General features: G+C 35.2%; 1 protein-coding gene across 2 annotated transcripts in view; it reads right to left on the bottom strand.

Moving 5' to 3' along the window:
- Positions 1-706: 706 nt before the first annotated feature.
- LOC134794871 (uncharacterized) overlaps positions 707-16,621 on the bottom strand; it is a 162,202-nt gene continuing 146,287 nt past the window's right edge. For both annotated transcript variants that reach the window (XM_063766680.1, XM_063766679.1), the window contains exons 13-18: positions 16,203-16,439; positions 14,683-15,066; positions 7,863-8,147; positions 3,918-4,076; positions 2,950-3,087; positions 707-2,201 (exon numbers count right to left, since the gene is read on the bottom strand). In XM_063766680.1, the coding sequence (XP_063622750.1) occupies positions 1,860-2,201; positions 2,950-3,087; positions 3,918-4,076; positions 7,863-8,147; positions 14,683-15,066; positions 16,203-16,439 (1,545 nt within the window). In that variant the 3' untranslated portion in view covers positions 707-1,859. The remainder of the gene's footprint in view (positions 2,202-2,949; positions 3,088-3,917; positions 4,077-7,862; positions 8,148-14,682; positions 15,067-16,202; positions 16,440-16,621) is intronic.

The raw sequence follows: 16,621 nt of genomic DNA, 5'->3' as shown, positions 1-16,621 counted from the left end.
GTTTTGGCACAAATTTATAGCTAATATTATACCATATTTATATAAATAGCAATACCACCTACCTTATTTTAAGAAAACATCGACAGACATCTTAACTCTTAAGAAATTGTTGTACATATAACTCGATCCATATTATAACAATTATATAAAGCTCAGCTACATATACATATAAAATATTTATAAATTAATAGGAATGAAATATAAAAGCAAGGTATCGTAATCATAAATGAAAGAAACATATTCGTTTGAATACTTTTACTCTTTATATCACATCACATGAAATCTCATAAGTGATCAGACTCGAAATAAATAACATGCCAAAATGTCACAACGTATTTAATACCAACTGCCGGATTCGAACTTTATGATACGTCAATTAATAGATCTAGAAACGATATGGATTAGATATGTCAGTGTCAAAAGTGACGTAGGTATGTTTGAAGAAACGTCACATTTGACTTGACACTGACATATATAATCCATATCGTTTCTAGATCTATTACCTAATTGACGTATCTTAAAGTTAGAATCGGGCCGCAAGTCATACAACAATTCAATACTAAAATGATATTACATTCAATTGTAACGCCAGAGGCTTTGAGCAAACGGTTGCACCTATGAGGAAAACATTAAACATTTTTTTCCAAAAATTTCTTTTTTGTCGTTTTTTAGACATGATTATTGTACGAAGACAACGAATTACATTATATATATGTAATTTACGAGCAAAATTAACTTCGGAAGCTCATATTAAAACATTTTAAATACGGTTTGACCACATTAATAAAAAATTGTTCCGTGTATAATATACATGAAGGATACGTACACATTTTTGAAATGCAAAAGTCTTAATAAAAGTATAATACAATTGGTTAAAATTATGTCACTGAACACAATAAATACCTAAATTAAATGTCACGTAGTTTCTTATTAATGTGTTCAAAATAAATTGAATAATCGTAGTAATATAACATAAGTTTGATATGTTTAATGTACTATGTGTTAGGCGTATCCACCGATCTTGTCATAAGATGTGTAATATCAACAATTCGATATAAGTCTATATGCAATCTTAAACTATAATATATTTACATTGTTAGGGCCGATACAGACGGTCTGGAAGCCGACTCCAATTTGTATGGGAACTGCACGCCGACTGCAAGCCAACTGCAACGTCGGCGTGCAGCTCCCATACAAGTTGCAGTCGGGTTACAGTCCGTCTGTACCGGTCCTTACTCACGACATCGAAAACTTGGTAACGCACAGAAGGTACAATATAACGCCCATAGGTATATATTAGGCCTTACCCAAAAATTCAAATTATTAAAAAACGCGTTATTATAATACTCTTATGCGCGCATAATCAGAACTTTAAAATTATGACGCTATATTTTTAATAATCATAAGTATAGCTCAATTCTAATCTGATAATAGTCGTAACATCCACACACAAATTGCAAATTAAACAAATAATATACATTTACAACTACTATAAATACAACAGCCCTATTTTTACTATTCAATAGTAAAATTGTTTATTTAACTATTCGTTATAATAATATAATAAGGTTTATGGTTCATAAAAGCAGTGTCGAAATCGAAATACAAAAAGTCAATAATTTTATAATTTTATCGACCAGTCTTACGAATCAAGACCGGAAAAATTATATCATTGCTGCAAAATGTCACGCAGTGTCACTATATTTATGGCCGATAACAATTCGAGTAATTTGAATACTTTAAACACTAACCTCGTTACAAAATTTAAGCCTTTTAACATGTGGAAGCCATTTCTAACGGCCCGTAATGCCATTTGTTTTAAAATTCCATTCTAATCTTACACATGAACCTTAAACTGTTCACAACTCTTCAGTGGAAGCTATAGGCGCTTTGAGAAGCGGTGTTCTGGGGCTCCTAGAGCCATCGGAGTTTCTCGAAGACTGGAAATCCTCGTTGGATAAGGAGGCGGGCATGGGGGCTATCTTGAGCTGATGGCCGTTTAGTTTAATCTCGGTAATGGAATGTGATCTGCCGTGGTTGACTATAGGCTTATCCTTGTTGGTGGTGGTCGTGGGGTCGTGGGTGGGGGTCTTGGCCTGCGAGTGGGTGACACGGACCCGGTTGGACTGTTCGCGGAGGGCCATCTGGTAGGCTACCTCAAACGCTTCGCCCAGGGTCAAGATGACTTCTGTCGCTTGGTCCTGGAATGGAAGAAATTAACAATTAGTGAATATAGTAAGACGGAATAGTATTTCAGAAGGAAGTATAATAAAATTGATGGGTGATCTATCCGAGAGCTTTGATAGCTGCACCTTGGACGAGGGACAGAAAGCGCTTCATGTGCTGCTTATATTAATTATGTCAAGCCAAAGTCGACTTACTGCTGAACACATTTCACATTTAGCTACAGACTGAAATCTTTCTAATATCCTCAACTCAGCAAATCCTTATAGGTCTAGACTATGCTTGCCCTAATGCAATACTAAAATATTGAGGATTATAAAGCCCTTGTGTTTTTAACACTGTAAATCTTACCATGGACCAACAGTAATAATAATTTGGTCTTAGGTGACTCAGGTGGCCTGACGTTGGTGGTCTGTGCGATAGGTAGGCAGCGTGACACACGAATTGGAATTTGGTCTTCAGAACAATGATGGCAAAGATGAAAATTACATTAGTGGCAACTCTGAAGACCTTATTTTGTGAGTGGTCTTTGGTGATGTAGACAGAGTGCGTATAACCATCAACGTTTTGATACAAGTTGATGATAATCTGCTGAACAACCATATAGAAGATGAAACTCACCATGGTGGCAACTCTGAACACATGGCAATAGTGGCTCTTGGTGGTGAGGTCCTTGGTGATGTAGAAAGAGTGCGTATAACCATCAACGTTTTGATACAAGTTGATGATAATCTGCTGAACAACCATATAGAAGATGAAACTCACCATGGTGGCAACTCTGAACACATGGCAATAGTGGCTTTTGGTGGTGTGGTCCTTGGTGATGTAGGCGAAGTGTGTGAGATCATCGGCGTCTTGACACGCGCAGTGGATGTTGCGGATCTCGTGCTCGCAGATCAGATCCTGACAAGATGAATTTTGTGAGTTACAGTGATATTAAAATAGAAAAATCCTAATTAGCCCTTACGAAATGATGAAAATGTTACGATAAAAAAATATGTTATATATTCTGGCATCTTCATTCACCTAAGTAAATAATACTGGTAAAAGGGATGGCATAGTCAGTGGGTGTCGATTGATTTTTTCGGTTGACAGAGCCATATTTTTTGTGTACGTAAATCTACAATAGGTAAGACATTTTCATTGAGAAAAATCAAGTAAAATATTATTTATGAAACATCAAAGCCTTTATAAACAACAAATTCAACCCCGGTCAAGCTGAAAAGAGCACAACACCGAAAACATTAATTAGCAAAGCTAACTAACCGTGATGGCCTCACAAAAAACTGAAAAGAAAAAGCAATCCTTTTTTGTAAGAAACACAAAGGCAAGATTGGTCAGTGGTCCGATGAAGTGTGAAGATCCATAATTAAAAGTCAAGCGGAGACGAGGGCTCTGTTAAGTCCGAGGGATGTTTGCCCTTTACTCGCTCCGATGATTTTACGAAACAGTCTTCCGTAATACAAAGACTTGCCAACTATTATGCTTTAAGATTTTTGGGTTATTTATGAACCCTTTCTATTGGCGTAACAACTCCATATTTTATTTTACAAAAGGGTAGCGCTTTCTTTTCTCGACAAAGTACACTACAGTCATTACTTTATTTCGTTTCTATTCATAGTGAATGGTTGAAGATTGCCAGATGTCTTGTTTTTTTTAATTATTTCCGAGAGTGCTCATTCCTGTATGATAAAATTAAAACTAAAACATTGACATAACAATTAAACACTTACCCTCGTGATGGTGTTCAGAAACTTGACCCCCCTGTAGCTGATCGACAGGATGATGTCCGGGGAATCCCGGGGCTCTTTGGTAGACTTTTTCAGCTTCTGTATGGACTTCTTTGTGGACTCCGTTCCTCGAAGCTCCTTCACCACCGTTGACCCTAGGTACTGTTTAAAAATTACCGTTAGTATCACTGTTAATGGCTATCTGGGTTTAGTGGGTAGTGGGTAGTGATTCTGTTGTAGTTTCGGTAAGGACATTTATATGTTTGATGAGCTCGTATATATTTTTATGTGATAGTCAACAAACGAGCTGATGGGAAGTGGTCACCGTTCCTGAGTTAAATTATATTGCGTCATCTGATAGTACCCACAACACAAGCTAAATGAAAGACTTGATCAATTTGCGTAAGATAGTCCCAAACATCAACATCATAGCTGTTGCATTGAAAAAACACCCTATCACCTGTACTAATGTATTTACACCTATGATGACGAAATAAAATTATTGATTGATTGATTGAAATTTATGTATGTTAAGTTCTTAAGGCCGCAATAATTTTTAAAGTCACTTTTTTTAAACTTTAGAACCACGATAGTAAACTTTTACTACTGTACAAAACCAGGCTTTTGAAATAAAATCCGAGCAAGGTTTAAATGACTACCGGTTCTAGAAAATAATTTTAACAAATAAAAAATGAGTATGTATGGTAACCTAAAAACACCTGATCTTGACTTTTTTTCTCTCTTTACAAATGTCAAGGAAGGTAATAAATTTGTGATTCAAATTACCAATTCGATATTTTGTGGAATTGTGCATTCACGACTCTTACTTACATAATTAGCGAATTTTTCTACTTCGTTAATATAAAACACGTTATTATGCAAGCTTTGGGAACTCGGTATACACGGTGATTTGTTTCGCTGGATTAAGTCATATGTAGAAAATCGCACACAGTCAGTGGTAGTATCAGGGTTTATCTCTCAAAGTAAATATATCAGCTCAGGCGTTCCCCAAGGCTCCCATTTGGGGCCTTTGTTGTTTTCGTTATATATAAACGATATCGTAAAATGTATCTCCCACTCTTGCATTCTTCTTTATGCAGATGATGCAAAAATTTATAAAGTTATTCGTAACTCTTCTGATTGCGAACTGTTACAAAATGATCTGTGTAATTTTGAGAGCTTTTGTAGAGAAAATAATCTGTTTCTAAACATAGAAAAATGTAATACTATTAGTTTTTCTAGAAAAAAAACATTGTCTTACTTTAATTACAAATTATGTAACCAGGACCTGGTAAAAGTAAATGAGATTCGTGATCTTGGAGTAGTCATGGACGACAAATTATTATTTATACCTCATATCGATTCCATCTTAGCTAAGTCTTTTAAACAATTGGGTATGATTCTGCGAATTGGTAAACCTTTCAGGAATACTTTAACACTTAAAATTCTTTATAACAGTTATGTACTTACGAAGTCGGCTTGAGTTTGCATGTGCGGTTTGGAAACCCCATTACAGCATTCATAACGACAGGATAGAGAGATTGCAAAAAAAGTTCCTAAAAGCCCTTGATTTCAAATGCGGTATTGAATACAAAGATTATGTGGAATCCTTAAACCGTCATAAAATGCAGTCGCTTGAGTGTCGAAGAGACTGCGTTGATTCTGTTCTATTATATAAAATAATAAATAGTCATATTGATAGCCTGTTAAAAGACATATGTATAAGAGTCCCAGGTAATAAAGAACGCCGATGTCGTCATAGATTCAAACATTTATTCTCCATCCCACGTAGTAGAACTAACTATTCTAAAAATATGTTTATTAAGCGAGCATGTGCACTCTATAATGATAATAATATTGTAAAAAATTTAGACATATTTCACTGTACCATAAGCTCAATAAAAAAAAAATTCAGGACTAGTAGTGTGTAAATTAACGCGATTTGTCAAAATTTTAAGTATTAATATATGTCATGTCATGTATGTCGATACTTATTCAATAGTTGTTGAAAACGTAGAACAAGTACTTCATTGAGTTTTATGTATACTTAATTTCTAGCTTCGCAAACTCAGTGTAACCTCTTACTAATCAGCTGAACTTAAGCCAAGATAGGTACTTTTTCGTGCTTCTATATAAATATATGTTTAATAAAAATGGAAACTATAGGTTTAGATTAAGAGAAGAAACTGTAACAATATTTTTTGTATGACCGTTTGTTTCATATTTAAATAAATAAAACACGTTATTGATAAGTCTCTTTTCAAGTTGTTTTTTTTTAAAGCTCGAAACAAACGCATAAAATACCCGTATTGTTAAAAAGTATATACCTAGTGTCTATGATGCAATCTTCAAAAAACGCCGTAAATCATATTAGCGACATTTCGGCCAAATCAAACTTATATAGTATAATAAGAGCTAAATAAATATTGTTTTTTTTTTACATTGTGAATTAAATATGCTAGTGTCCAGTAGAATTGACACATGAGACAATGATGTTCTCGCTTGATTAAATTGTTTAATTTAATTTTAGTTTTGGACACTTGGAGACCTTATACATCTCTAAGTATTTATTTATATATTTTATTTTTATTTTTGATTGTACATACCTATATTTTTAATGTTTCTGACACTTAGAGACCTTTACATCTCTAAGTCAACTTAGGCTAGTAATTATGTGAAGCTATACTGTCTTTTTACGAGCACAAAATGCCGTTTCTTACAGCTACATGTTATTACTATTTTAATATTAATATAGGCCGGTAGCTTGAACATGTCATGCTCGCTTAAAAGTCTTTGCTTACGGTGGCGTCGTTAATCGGGTCGCCACTTTCCCGAATGAAGGTTGAGGGAGGCGATGGCTGAGATACGCGTCATACTCGTGAACGGGTGCTGTTTGTGGAGACTGGTCTGTTTAAGCTAACACAAGCTATTATACTTAGTAACTTTATTTTTATTAATTAATTACAGTGAGACGCCTCATTCTGCTCTCGTATGTTTCTTTTCTCTTAATGAATGTATTAATTATACAGGATATTGACTCTTGGAGACCCTATACATCTCTAAGGATAACTTGATAAACTATATAATCTTATAGTTCTGACACCTAGAGACATTTACACCTCTAAATATTATAGATTTTTTTTGTGTTTTGTATCTGTATTTTGTATGTAATTCGACATTAAGAGACCATATACATCTCTTAGTAATTGTAATACGTTAGATTGAATTGTTAGTTTTATTTTATAAAATTGTTGATGTTATTATTTTTGCTTGTATGTAAATTCAATGTTGACGTGTAAAAGTGCCCTTGTGGCCTATTTGCTGAATAAATGTTGATGATGTTGATGTTTGATGTATAAGATTAAACAGTTTATATTGTTAGCCACAATTTCATGTCATATAATGTACCTAACTCTAGTTCTATAATGGGTGATAATTTATTTTAGTTTAAAAGTACCAAACAATATACTAGAACACAAATAATCATACTATATTTGACAAAAGATCGCCAGAAATTGCGAAAGATGGAAGCGGTGTATGTTAACTAGTATGTTAACAAATACAAACTGGCAACGGAATGAATAAGGTATGGTTAGGGTAAGAAAAACATAGTCTATTTCGATGGGGGCACCAGCAACGGTATGAGAATTCCCTTCAAGTGTTTCTCCTGCCCCATCTTAAGCTGTTTAAAGATTTGTAAACTGACATGGTTGGTCGCTGTAGGCAAAACATGGCCAAATGGGGATTGCTCCGTAGCCCCTCGACTCAGTGTACCTGCGACACAGCAACGCAAACCATGGCACATCTACTGGCGTGCCCCGCATGCCCGCATCACTGCTCGGAGCTGGATCTGAGGGACGCGACAGCCAGGGCTGTCAACACCGCTGCCTACTGGGCATCCATCGTATAAAAAAGGAACCTCGACACGAAAAAAAGAAGAGAACTTACATTAGCCACGTAAGTCACAGCGCCCGTCACCAACACGAACGGCTGATGCTTCCACTGCGTCTTCAGCGCCCCCGGCACGCCCACCAGCAGCTCCGACGGCGCCCTGATCTCCAAGTCCGAGGGTCTAGGTGGCTGAGGAGCTGGTCTGTTCTTCTTGCTGCGTTTCAACGTCTCACCGCCCGGGGGTGCGAGGGAAGGTACTACGGGAGGGGGTACCGCTTTCAGGTTTTCGGAGATAGGTAACTTTTCTTTGATGTCTTCTTTTAGCTGTTTTATGTTGTTTTTCTAGAACAAAAGAATAATTGGTTTAATTTTTGGCAGGAGCAAGTCGAAGAAAAAACATAGATATGACCAGAAGTACACACGGTATCTATGCTCGATATAGCTTCAATGCTGGATTCGGCCTAGATTAATGTCGATAAATCACCTAATAATCCAGTATTGTTCCAGTGATACAATCCGCTCAAATTAAAACGTATCCAGCAAATGTTTACGAACGATTTCACCGAATCATATTGCTATAAATATACAACGTTCCCTGACTCTGATTCTTTGTACTCTACTAGAATCGAAACAGTTACACTTTTACTCTCTCCGTGAAAGTTGAAAATAAAAGCACAAGCTTTCGCAAAAACATCGCTAATTAAACAAAAAAGTTAAACAAAGCATACAATAAAACAAAAGGGAAAAAATGACACTCCGACACCGATTCACACCTCACAGGTGCAAAACAAAAGTAATGATGCAGCGACAAAAAAGAGACGAACCATGAAATTTTAATTAACTGTAGTCAAAGGTACGAAAAATAATTGACATGAGCCGTCTAATTTGACGAGTGTCATTTTGATAAAAAAATATAGCGGGCGTATGAAGGGTTTGTATGAATAATGTTCCGTTGGAACGGTTCTGAATGGGGGATATGGCGGAGGTTTCGTGCGCCCCAACTATGGGGTTTGCGTTTGAAGTTTCGAGTTCAAGTTTCGTTGGTAACTTTTTAAATCAATTCTTGGTAAATTATGCAGATGATTTTTTGGGCATTGAGACTAGCTTTTAGCTTAAAATAAGTTTTATTAAAGTTACTAAACCATAGGAATCCCGCAAACCCACACATGCTATGATACTCATACTCATAATCTGATAGGTAGGTACTATTAAGATCGCACGAAGATTTTTGATTGCGTTTCATGCGCTCCTACCACCCCCACCCAATCAGGAAATATACTGCATACTGTATTCAGTATTCAGTATTCATTTTTATCTTGCTTCCATGGTACATTTTTAGGTTTTACATATTTCTTATGGTAGGTATCACATGGACCCTGAATAGGGTGTAGCAAATACAAATAATTTAATTACTTAACATAATATATCTAAGCTGTGGCTTTTACAAACTTATAACTAACGTATATAACTGCACTGCAAAGAGTAAAGTAAGTATAATAGGTACTGCACTGTTTCCGCCATGACAACTGACAAGCCAGAAACTGTCCTAAAGGGGTTAGAATCTTATTTGACGAAGTGCGGATGACATCTGACAAATAACTACTTGCGCAAAACGTCAACGACAACTATTAACTCGCCTACAAATCTATCTACATTTTGCGATGACTATCCACCATAGTAAGGGTAATTCCACCTGCACTCAGCTCGGCAGTCGGTATGAATGGGCCGTGAATAGACGTAGGATTGAACACTAATTACCTATACATGGCCGACGACGTGTGAAATTAAAAAAAGACCGCGTACTTTACTCAGTACAGAAAAGACACATGTGGGATTGCAGTGGAAAACAGACTTTAATGCATTTTGTAAAAAAATGCGAAACCTTAGTGCTTAGTAGTTTTGTGGAAAAAAGGACCTTATGGCAAGTAACATAAAATCTGTTTAATACCTTATTAAAGATTCCATAGGGTCGCTTTTACTAGATAATATAGCTACCTACACGTCGAAAGCTACACTTACTACATTAGCTTTTTCTTTGTGCTATTCATTCATAGTTTTATTAAGGGAAAACATTGCTATTTTAAGAGAACTAGTCATATCCTTATGTCTGAAGAACGTCGTTGTAAAAATAAATAAAAAATAAAGCAGAAAATCGAGTCTCATTTTTGTTAGCATGTAACGAATCCTGCTAACATATGCACGTGTCTTTAAAGATATTTAATTGGCGTGAAATACATTTTAAGGTCTTATGTTTGACGCCAACAACTCCAATGAGCATCGATATTTATCATTAAGACAACTAAGACTGGCATATACATTAGACCGATCTTATCAGACATCGTAAATTCGGTGCAGCGGAGTGGTTTTAATGGAATTGGTAACAATTTAAGTTTGTTTCAGTGATGTTTAATAGTCTTTATAATGTAAAGTTCGTTACTCGTTATATTGTAATGTTTAGATAGTTATTTCTACTCTGATATTTTTCACTGTAGCTATAGGAATATGGTGTTAATTAGTTTGTAATATTTCCGCTCAATTGTAAAACATGCTGTGTACACTTGTTTTGGATCTCGTGCTAGATTTAAGCCATAATGTGCAATTGTATTACTTACCCATGATATTGTACGATGTCTGTTTAGTGTACCTAATAAAGTAAAATAAAATAAAATAATGGCCATACTGATAAAAAAAAAAAAAAAAAAAAAAAAATTCAACCCTAATGATTAATTAGCGTTAATTACGTTAATATTAACCTTAATTTACCATTTCAGTTGGAATTATCTATACCAATTCCGTTAACACCACTCCGCTGCACCAAAAAGGCTATAAAATTTACGATGTCATAAGGCATGAACTCTCGTATTGGTACCTATGGTATAAGTGTTTGGCTCAGACACGGACCTTTTGTAATTGGAGTTAGTATATGTACAAACGCAAGAGTTGGAAGTTAAAGCGATGAAATGAAAGAGCTTATAGACGGTCTTACCTGATGGACGATTTTCACCACATTGACCTGTTTATCTTATCAGTTTTTTTATCATCACAAGATAAATCTTAAGTAAAGTACCGAAGATGTTCGGTAGGGCCCCATTTACTTTTCCGCACATGTGCGTTCACCAGTAAAAATATAGAGTCTGTTCGGAAAGAGAAGGGTCGTGGAATGTATAGGGCTCCATACATTCCACGACTCTTCTCTTTCCGCACAGACTCTAGTGTTGACGATGCAACAACGAACCGACAAAAAGGCTAAAAAATAATTACCAATTTTTACACCTGACTTTCCCGAAGTGCACATCAGTAATCAACATTTTCATACTTAACTGCATATTAGGGCTGAATTGCATCCCACTTATAAAGGCGTTACCACACCAGCGGGGTTGCCTGGCTACCCCCCTCGCACGTGTTACCATAATTACACGTAAGATGAGCAATTTGCAAGGATTAGCCATTTTAATCTCATCGTTTGGGGTAAAATTGAGTGATAGGTTTAATATAAAACGGTGTTTTAACTGGTGTGCAACCAGTCTTAGTTTTAGGAAGCAGAGTAAATGTGATCTTATTACACTTGTAATAGAGTTGTTTAAGACAGTGGTGTTTACATAGAAAGGGTGGCTATAGAAATGACAGGGCCTAATGCGATGTTGAACTTCATTAAAGTCACATTATCGAAACATCTAACAACGTACTTATAGTTTATGCGTATCGACATATTAGAAGAAGCCTTCCTTTACCGTCACACTCTAGCAGATAGTTGCGTCCCGCTCTCGCAATACTGCATGCTAGATGGTGATTTTGTGAATACATACTAGGTACCTACCTATATTACATAGGTTTTGCCTAGTTAGTGCACGCATTATTAGAATAGGTCAAATTATTATTAAACTCTTATTTAAAGCTGTTATCCCTTATCAAATTAAATGGATATTGACCGGATAGTCAATAAAATTATACTAAAACCACTCGCATTCCTTTATACATAGCTTTATTTGATATCTTAAATATCTCGTTGTCCTTTTTGAATAATAATATTAATAATTTTACACAACATTTTATTTTGGGGTAAAAAATTCATACTAATATTATAAACGCGAAAGTGTGTCTGTCTGTCTGTTACTTCTTCACGTTTTGAACTGATTTAGTTGAAATTTGGTATAGTTTGAGTCCCGGGGAAGGACATAGGATAGTTTTTATGTCGGAAATCATCCCTGAAGAGAGTGCAAAGGGGGGTGGAATTGAAAGAGTTAATGAATTGCCTAATAATTGAAGTAAGCAATGCGCGAATTGAATGATTGCTATTAGCATTATCCATGCGATATACCTACTTCAGCTGCTGTCACTAATTCCACGCAGACAAAGTCGCGGGCAAAAGCTAGTATAAATATATCTGTACGAACCTACATAGGACATTTACTGATGCACACACGACGCATAGACGCATGAGATGATAGACGCATGTGAGATCACTACTATCAGTACTAGCGATTTATTATTAGGTCATACTCATTCGTAATTTACCTACTAGATAAATCTGTCTAAACATTTTCTGTGTCCTTTATAAACGTACTAAGTATTAGCAATTAAAATTCTAAATCTGGCAATTTAATATTTAATATACTTTTTCAAGACAGATGTAGGTACTGATGATAGTGATGATATACATAAGAATTGAAAATAATACAGTAAGAAAAAGACCGGTAGTCCTGTGCTAAGCATACTGTATTTTTATTTTATGCGACCCAGTTACGCTTATTGCATGTGAAATGTCTGACATAATTACGTTTTATAACATAATAAAAACACGTAACATCTTACTGTAATGGAATATTAAAACGCATTTTTTTTACTGTTTAAACAGCCTCTGTTCATACTTTTATTGCAGTGTTGTCAATATTTAACAACATTTATACGTAACTATGCCAAACAAAAATGTTGTACTGATGCAAGAAAATAAATAATAAAAACTATCTTTACTGTTTTATTTAATTAATTTTCTTAAATAATGTTTTCATTGATATAACAAAGTGTAGAGTGTCAATATAAACGTCATATTTTCATAGAAATTTGACGACACACGACATTTGATTTGAAATTTGGAAAAATGTTTTCACACTTTGTCGTTGCAAAGTCTGTGCAGAGCAAGCTTGGTCTTACTCTGAATGCAATCTAATACTCGTTCGAGTGTCATCAACTCCTGTCGTCACCCTGTTAGAGTTGATTGCATTGTGCAGTATCTAAGCAACTCCCTCAACGATCGAGGATATCCTTTTTACCACGATTGAACAGACTGCCATCTTTAATGGCCGCCATTTACAGTTCAACGGTTGATACCGGCCACTTTAGGCGTGCCATTTTATTTGCCATTGCCCTGTTGATTAATCGAAAATTGGCTTTTAAATTATAAACTATTTATTTTTCTTATACAATGAGTCCTTTGATATAATGCCATTCGTACATTGTTTTAATTTGTTCAAAAAAGTTTAAATAAATAAATAATATATGTATAATACCCAGGACACGACCAACTTTGTCTCATTTAAACACATATTAACAGCGATACACATTAGTACATGTTCCGTTTGTAATACATAACATAACAATGTTATAATTCCGTTTGTTATGTATTTTATTACGGACAACATATAGGTATACTTATTTTATCTTTTTTGTATCAGTATTACATTATTTAATCGTCTCCTAAATGGATGAAAATCAGTAGATGTAGATATAAAAGTTACGAGAAGAAGGTTCCTTCTATACGAGTATGTAATCTTTTTACGAACAAACAAAATACGAGGGTTCGAAAACACGACGAAACGTGCCGAGAAAAGATAGGCACTGCCTTTTGCCCTTTGTCTCGTCTTGGAGGGGGCACGGCCGTGCCCCCAATACTACAACATCTACGAAATGTCGAAACAAATGCGTCGAAGTCATAGAATCTAGACACGCAGTAGCGTGTCAAGCCAAGTTCAAAAGAAGAGAACTGGCGACGAAGCGGGCGTGTGTTGTAGTATTTTCCCATACTTTATGCACCAAGAAAGTAATAAAGCATTATCGTTATTAAAATCACAATAAACCTGGCGTGACTATCAAATAAGGAAAACCCATGGGAAACCATAAGCCATAACTTAAAATGCAATAACATTCGTACGGAGTGCGTCCGTCCAGTGCCGTGGACAGCATACGTAACGCATAGACAATGCTTCTGGTCGAAATACCTAATCGAAGTACGTGACGGTGGCATTAAAGGGGTTAAATTAAATATAGTGCAATGATATGACGTTGGTGTTGGAAGGAATTATAATGGAATTGCCAATTGTTAGGCGTACCATATTTATAGCGTAAGGATTCTCACAGAAAAGATAAATAATACTTATCATGATAATGTAAGTAGGTATAGAAGATTATTATAATATTTCAAGAGCCGGCTCAACCACTTGCATATACATATAATTACGGTCCTATCGATAATACTACTTTAATGTAATTTAAACCATTTGAAATAAGAAGCCAGCAACGGAAATAAGAAGCATTGTTAGATAGAAAGTTAGGTAATAAAGTTAACTACCAGGCACTTCAGAATACTGATATGACACTACTAAATTAGACTTCTTCGTGCTTACTATGTTGATTGAATCTTTGAAACGAAGTAAAAATCTATAAGTACTGAATATCAAAGCGCATCAGCAAAACAAAATCAAATATCCAAAACATATATAGCTTGTAAGACATGAGTGCGGAATTATGCTACATTTATTTAAAAATTCTCTGTTGCTAGTACGTTTACCTACTAATAGTCATACCTAAGGAGTTTTAGCATTAACAAACTACGCATCATGTTGTCTGAAAAATAGAAAAAATAATAATAATAATAACTCACCAACGAATTGAGATCAGCATTAATGTCTTCCATATGATTCGCGGGTCCATTATGCTCGCCCGACACCGAAGCCAAGATCCTCTTCCTATGCCCCGCCTTCTGTATCTCCAGCACAGCCGTCAACTCCACCTCCCAAATCCTCCTCACCCGATCCATGTCCACATACAAATGCTTCCTAAACGTATCACTATATATCTCTAAATTTATATTCCTTAACCATTCTTCTACGGATTCGTTTTGGTTTTTACTTATATTATTGTTATTATAGTTATTGCTTATTTCAGTTATTTTAAGAGGTAATTGTTTCGCTGACTCTAATATTCTTTGTCTATCGCTATCTTCTATTCCCATTTCTCGGAGGTCGTTCTCGTCTAGTATGCCGTTCTGGAAAAGAAAGGTTCAATTAGAAATATGTAACATTTAAGCAAACAAAGTCCATTAATTAAAGAAGACGTACAATCTCCATTGCTATTTGTTTCATTTCAAAACGTAAAATTGGTTTGACTGACCGCATTTATAGTCTCAAAAGTTCATTTAAAGTATGCAGATTTTCAAACTTACTTTGTAAATAGGTAAATGGAAGTAGACTTCAAACATGTAATATAATGTAAGTGTGCTGTATAAACATAATACATAATTATCAAAATATAGCATAATTACACCGCCCGGTCAATCCATACACAATATTATGTGTTGCGGACATTATAAGAATGTAATTTAATATACCTACCTACCTACCTGCTATTTTTACACCTCATATTTTTCTTTGACATTAGCACTCTATTATTAACTGTCTATATTCTCTGGCATTAATAACTGTCTATATCATTTTGTACATCCATTATTTAACTGCAAGTGGAAACCGCTAACCTTTCCCAACCTTTGATAGCTAGGATTACTTTATTAATGGCTGCTGTTGTACCAAACATACACAATGATACTTATAACTATCGTTTTGGAATCTTACTAAACTCTAATTTTAACTAAAACAATATTCAAATCTACGTAACAAAACTTTTACGTAATAAAAGACACCAACTGATTAAATATTCAGCTATCAAAACAACATACTGGTTTTATTTGTGTCACCATTCAATGCAAAATTAATGATTCTAACTAATCAATGGATAATAAAAAATGTAGGTTAGTTATTATTAATTGTCAATAGTCATTGTATTATCGTTTGCTAGGAGCGTTTATGGACCGGAAATAATAAATGAATAAATTTAAACTTAATTATATATGTATAAAAAAATCAAAAAGGATGCAGAAGCGAACTAGGATTTCAGAACAATATACATACACAGAAGCAACTAAAGTAATATCAGAGTTATTTATTTATTAAGCTGCAATTTGTCGAAATTTGTAAAAACACTTCAAATAAATTAGTAAGTAATTTCGTTTTAGTACTAAGTAGTCAAGTTGTCAAAAATATTGCAAGAGGCCTAAGTTCAAGGCTACAGAGGGACTCAAACTATCTAAACTACTGCTACTAAACTCTGATTTTAAAGGACACTTACCACAAAATCAACATCATCGAAGCCGCTTTCTAGGAACAGCGGTTCGTAGTCATGTAAACCGAGGCCGGAAAGCCAGAGGCCCAAGTTCGAGGCCACAGAAGGACTCAAGCTGGACTCGGAGCAGCTCAGGCCGAGCCGGGAGGTGAACTCCTGCTCGAGTTCAGAGACAAACACGGACTCGCGGACGAGCTTGCTGCCGAACGAGGCCATTATCTCGGAGATCTTAGCCCATTCCTCCTGTGGACAATATAAGTAAATAAATATATAGAAACAAATGTAGTTGTTGACTGGTATATCAGATATATAAGTGAGACTGGTGTATAAGCGAGAGTTAATAGAAATGGAATGAACAAAAGAGTACCTAAGGTCGTTTCTAGTTGGAGAAATATCACGTATGATGCTGACAGATCATATCCATA

This window comes from Cydia splendana, chromosome 11, assembly GCF_910591565.1.
Source record: "Cydia splendana chromosome 11, ilCydSple1.2, whole genome shotgun sequence".
NCBI lineage: Eukaryota > Metazoa > Arthropoda > Insecta > Lepidoptera > Tortricidae > Cydia > Cydia splendana.
The sequence above is the reverse complement of the archived record's forward strand: the minus strand, read 5'-3'. Positions and strand labels throughout refer to the sequence as shown.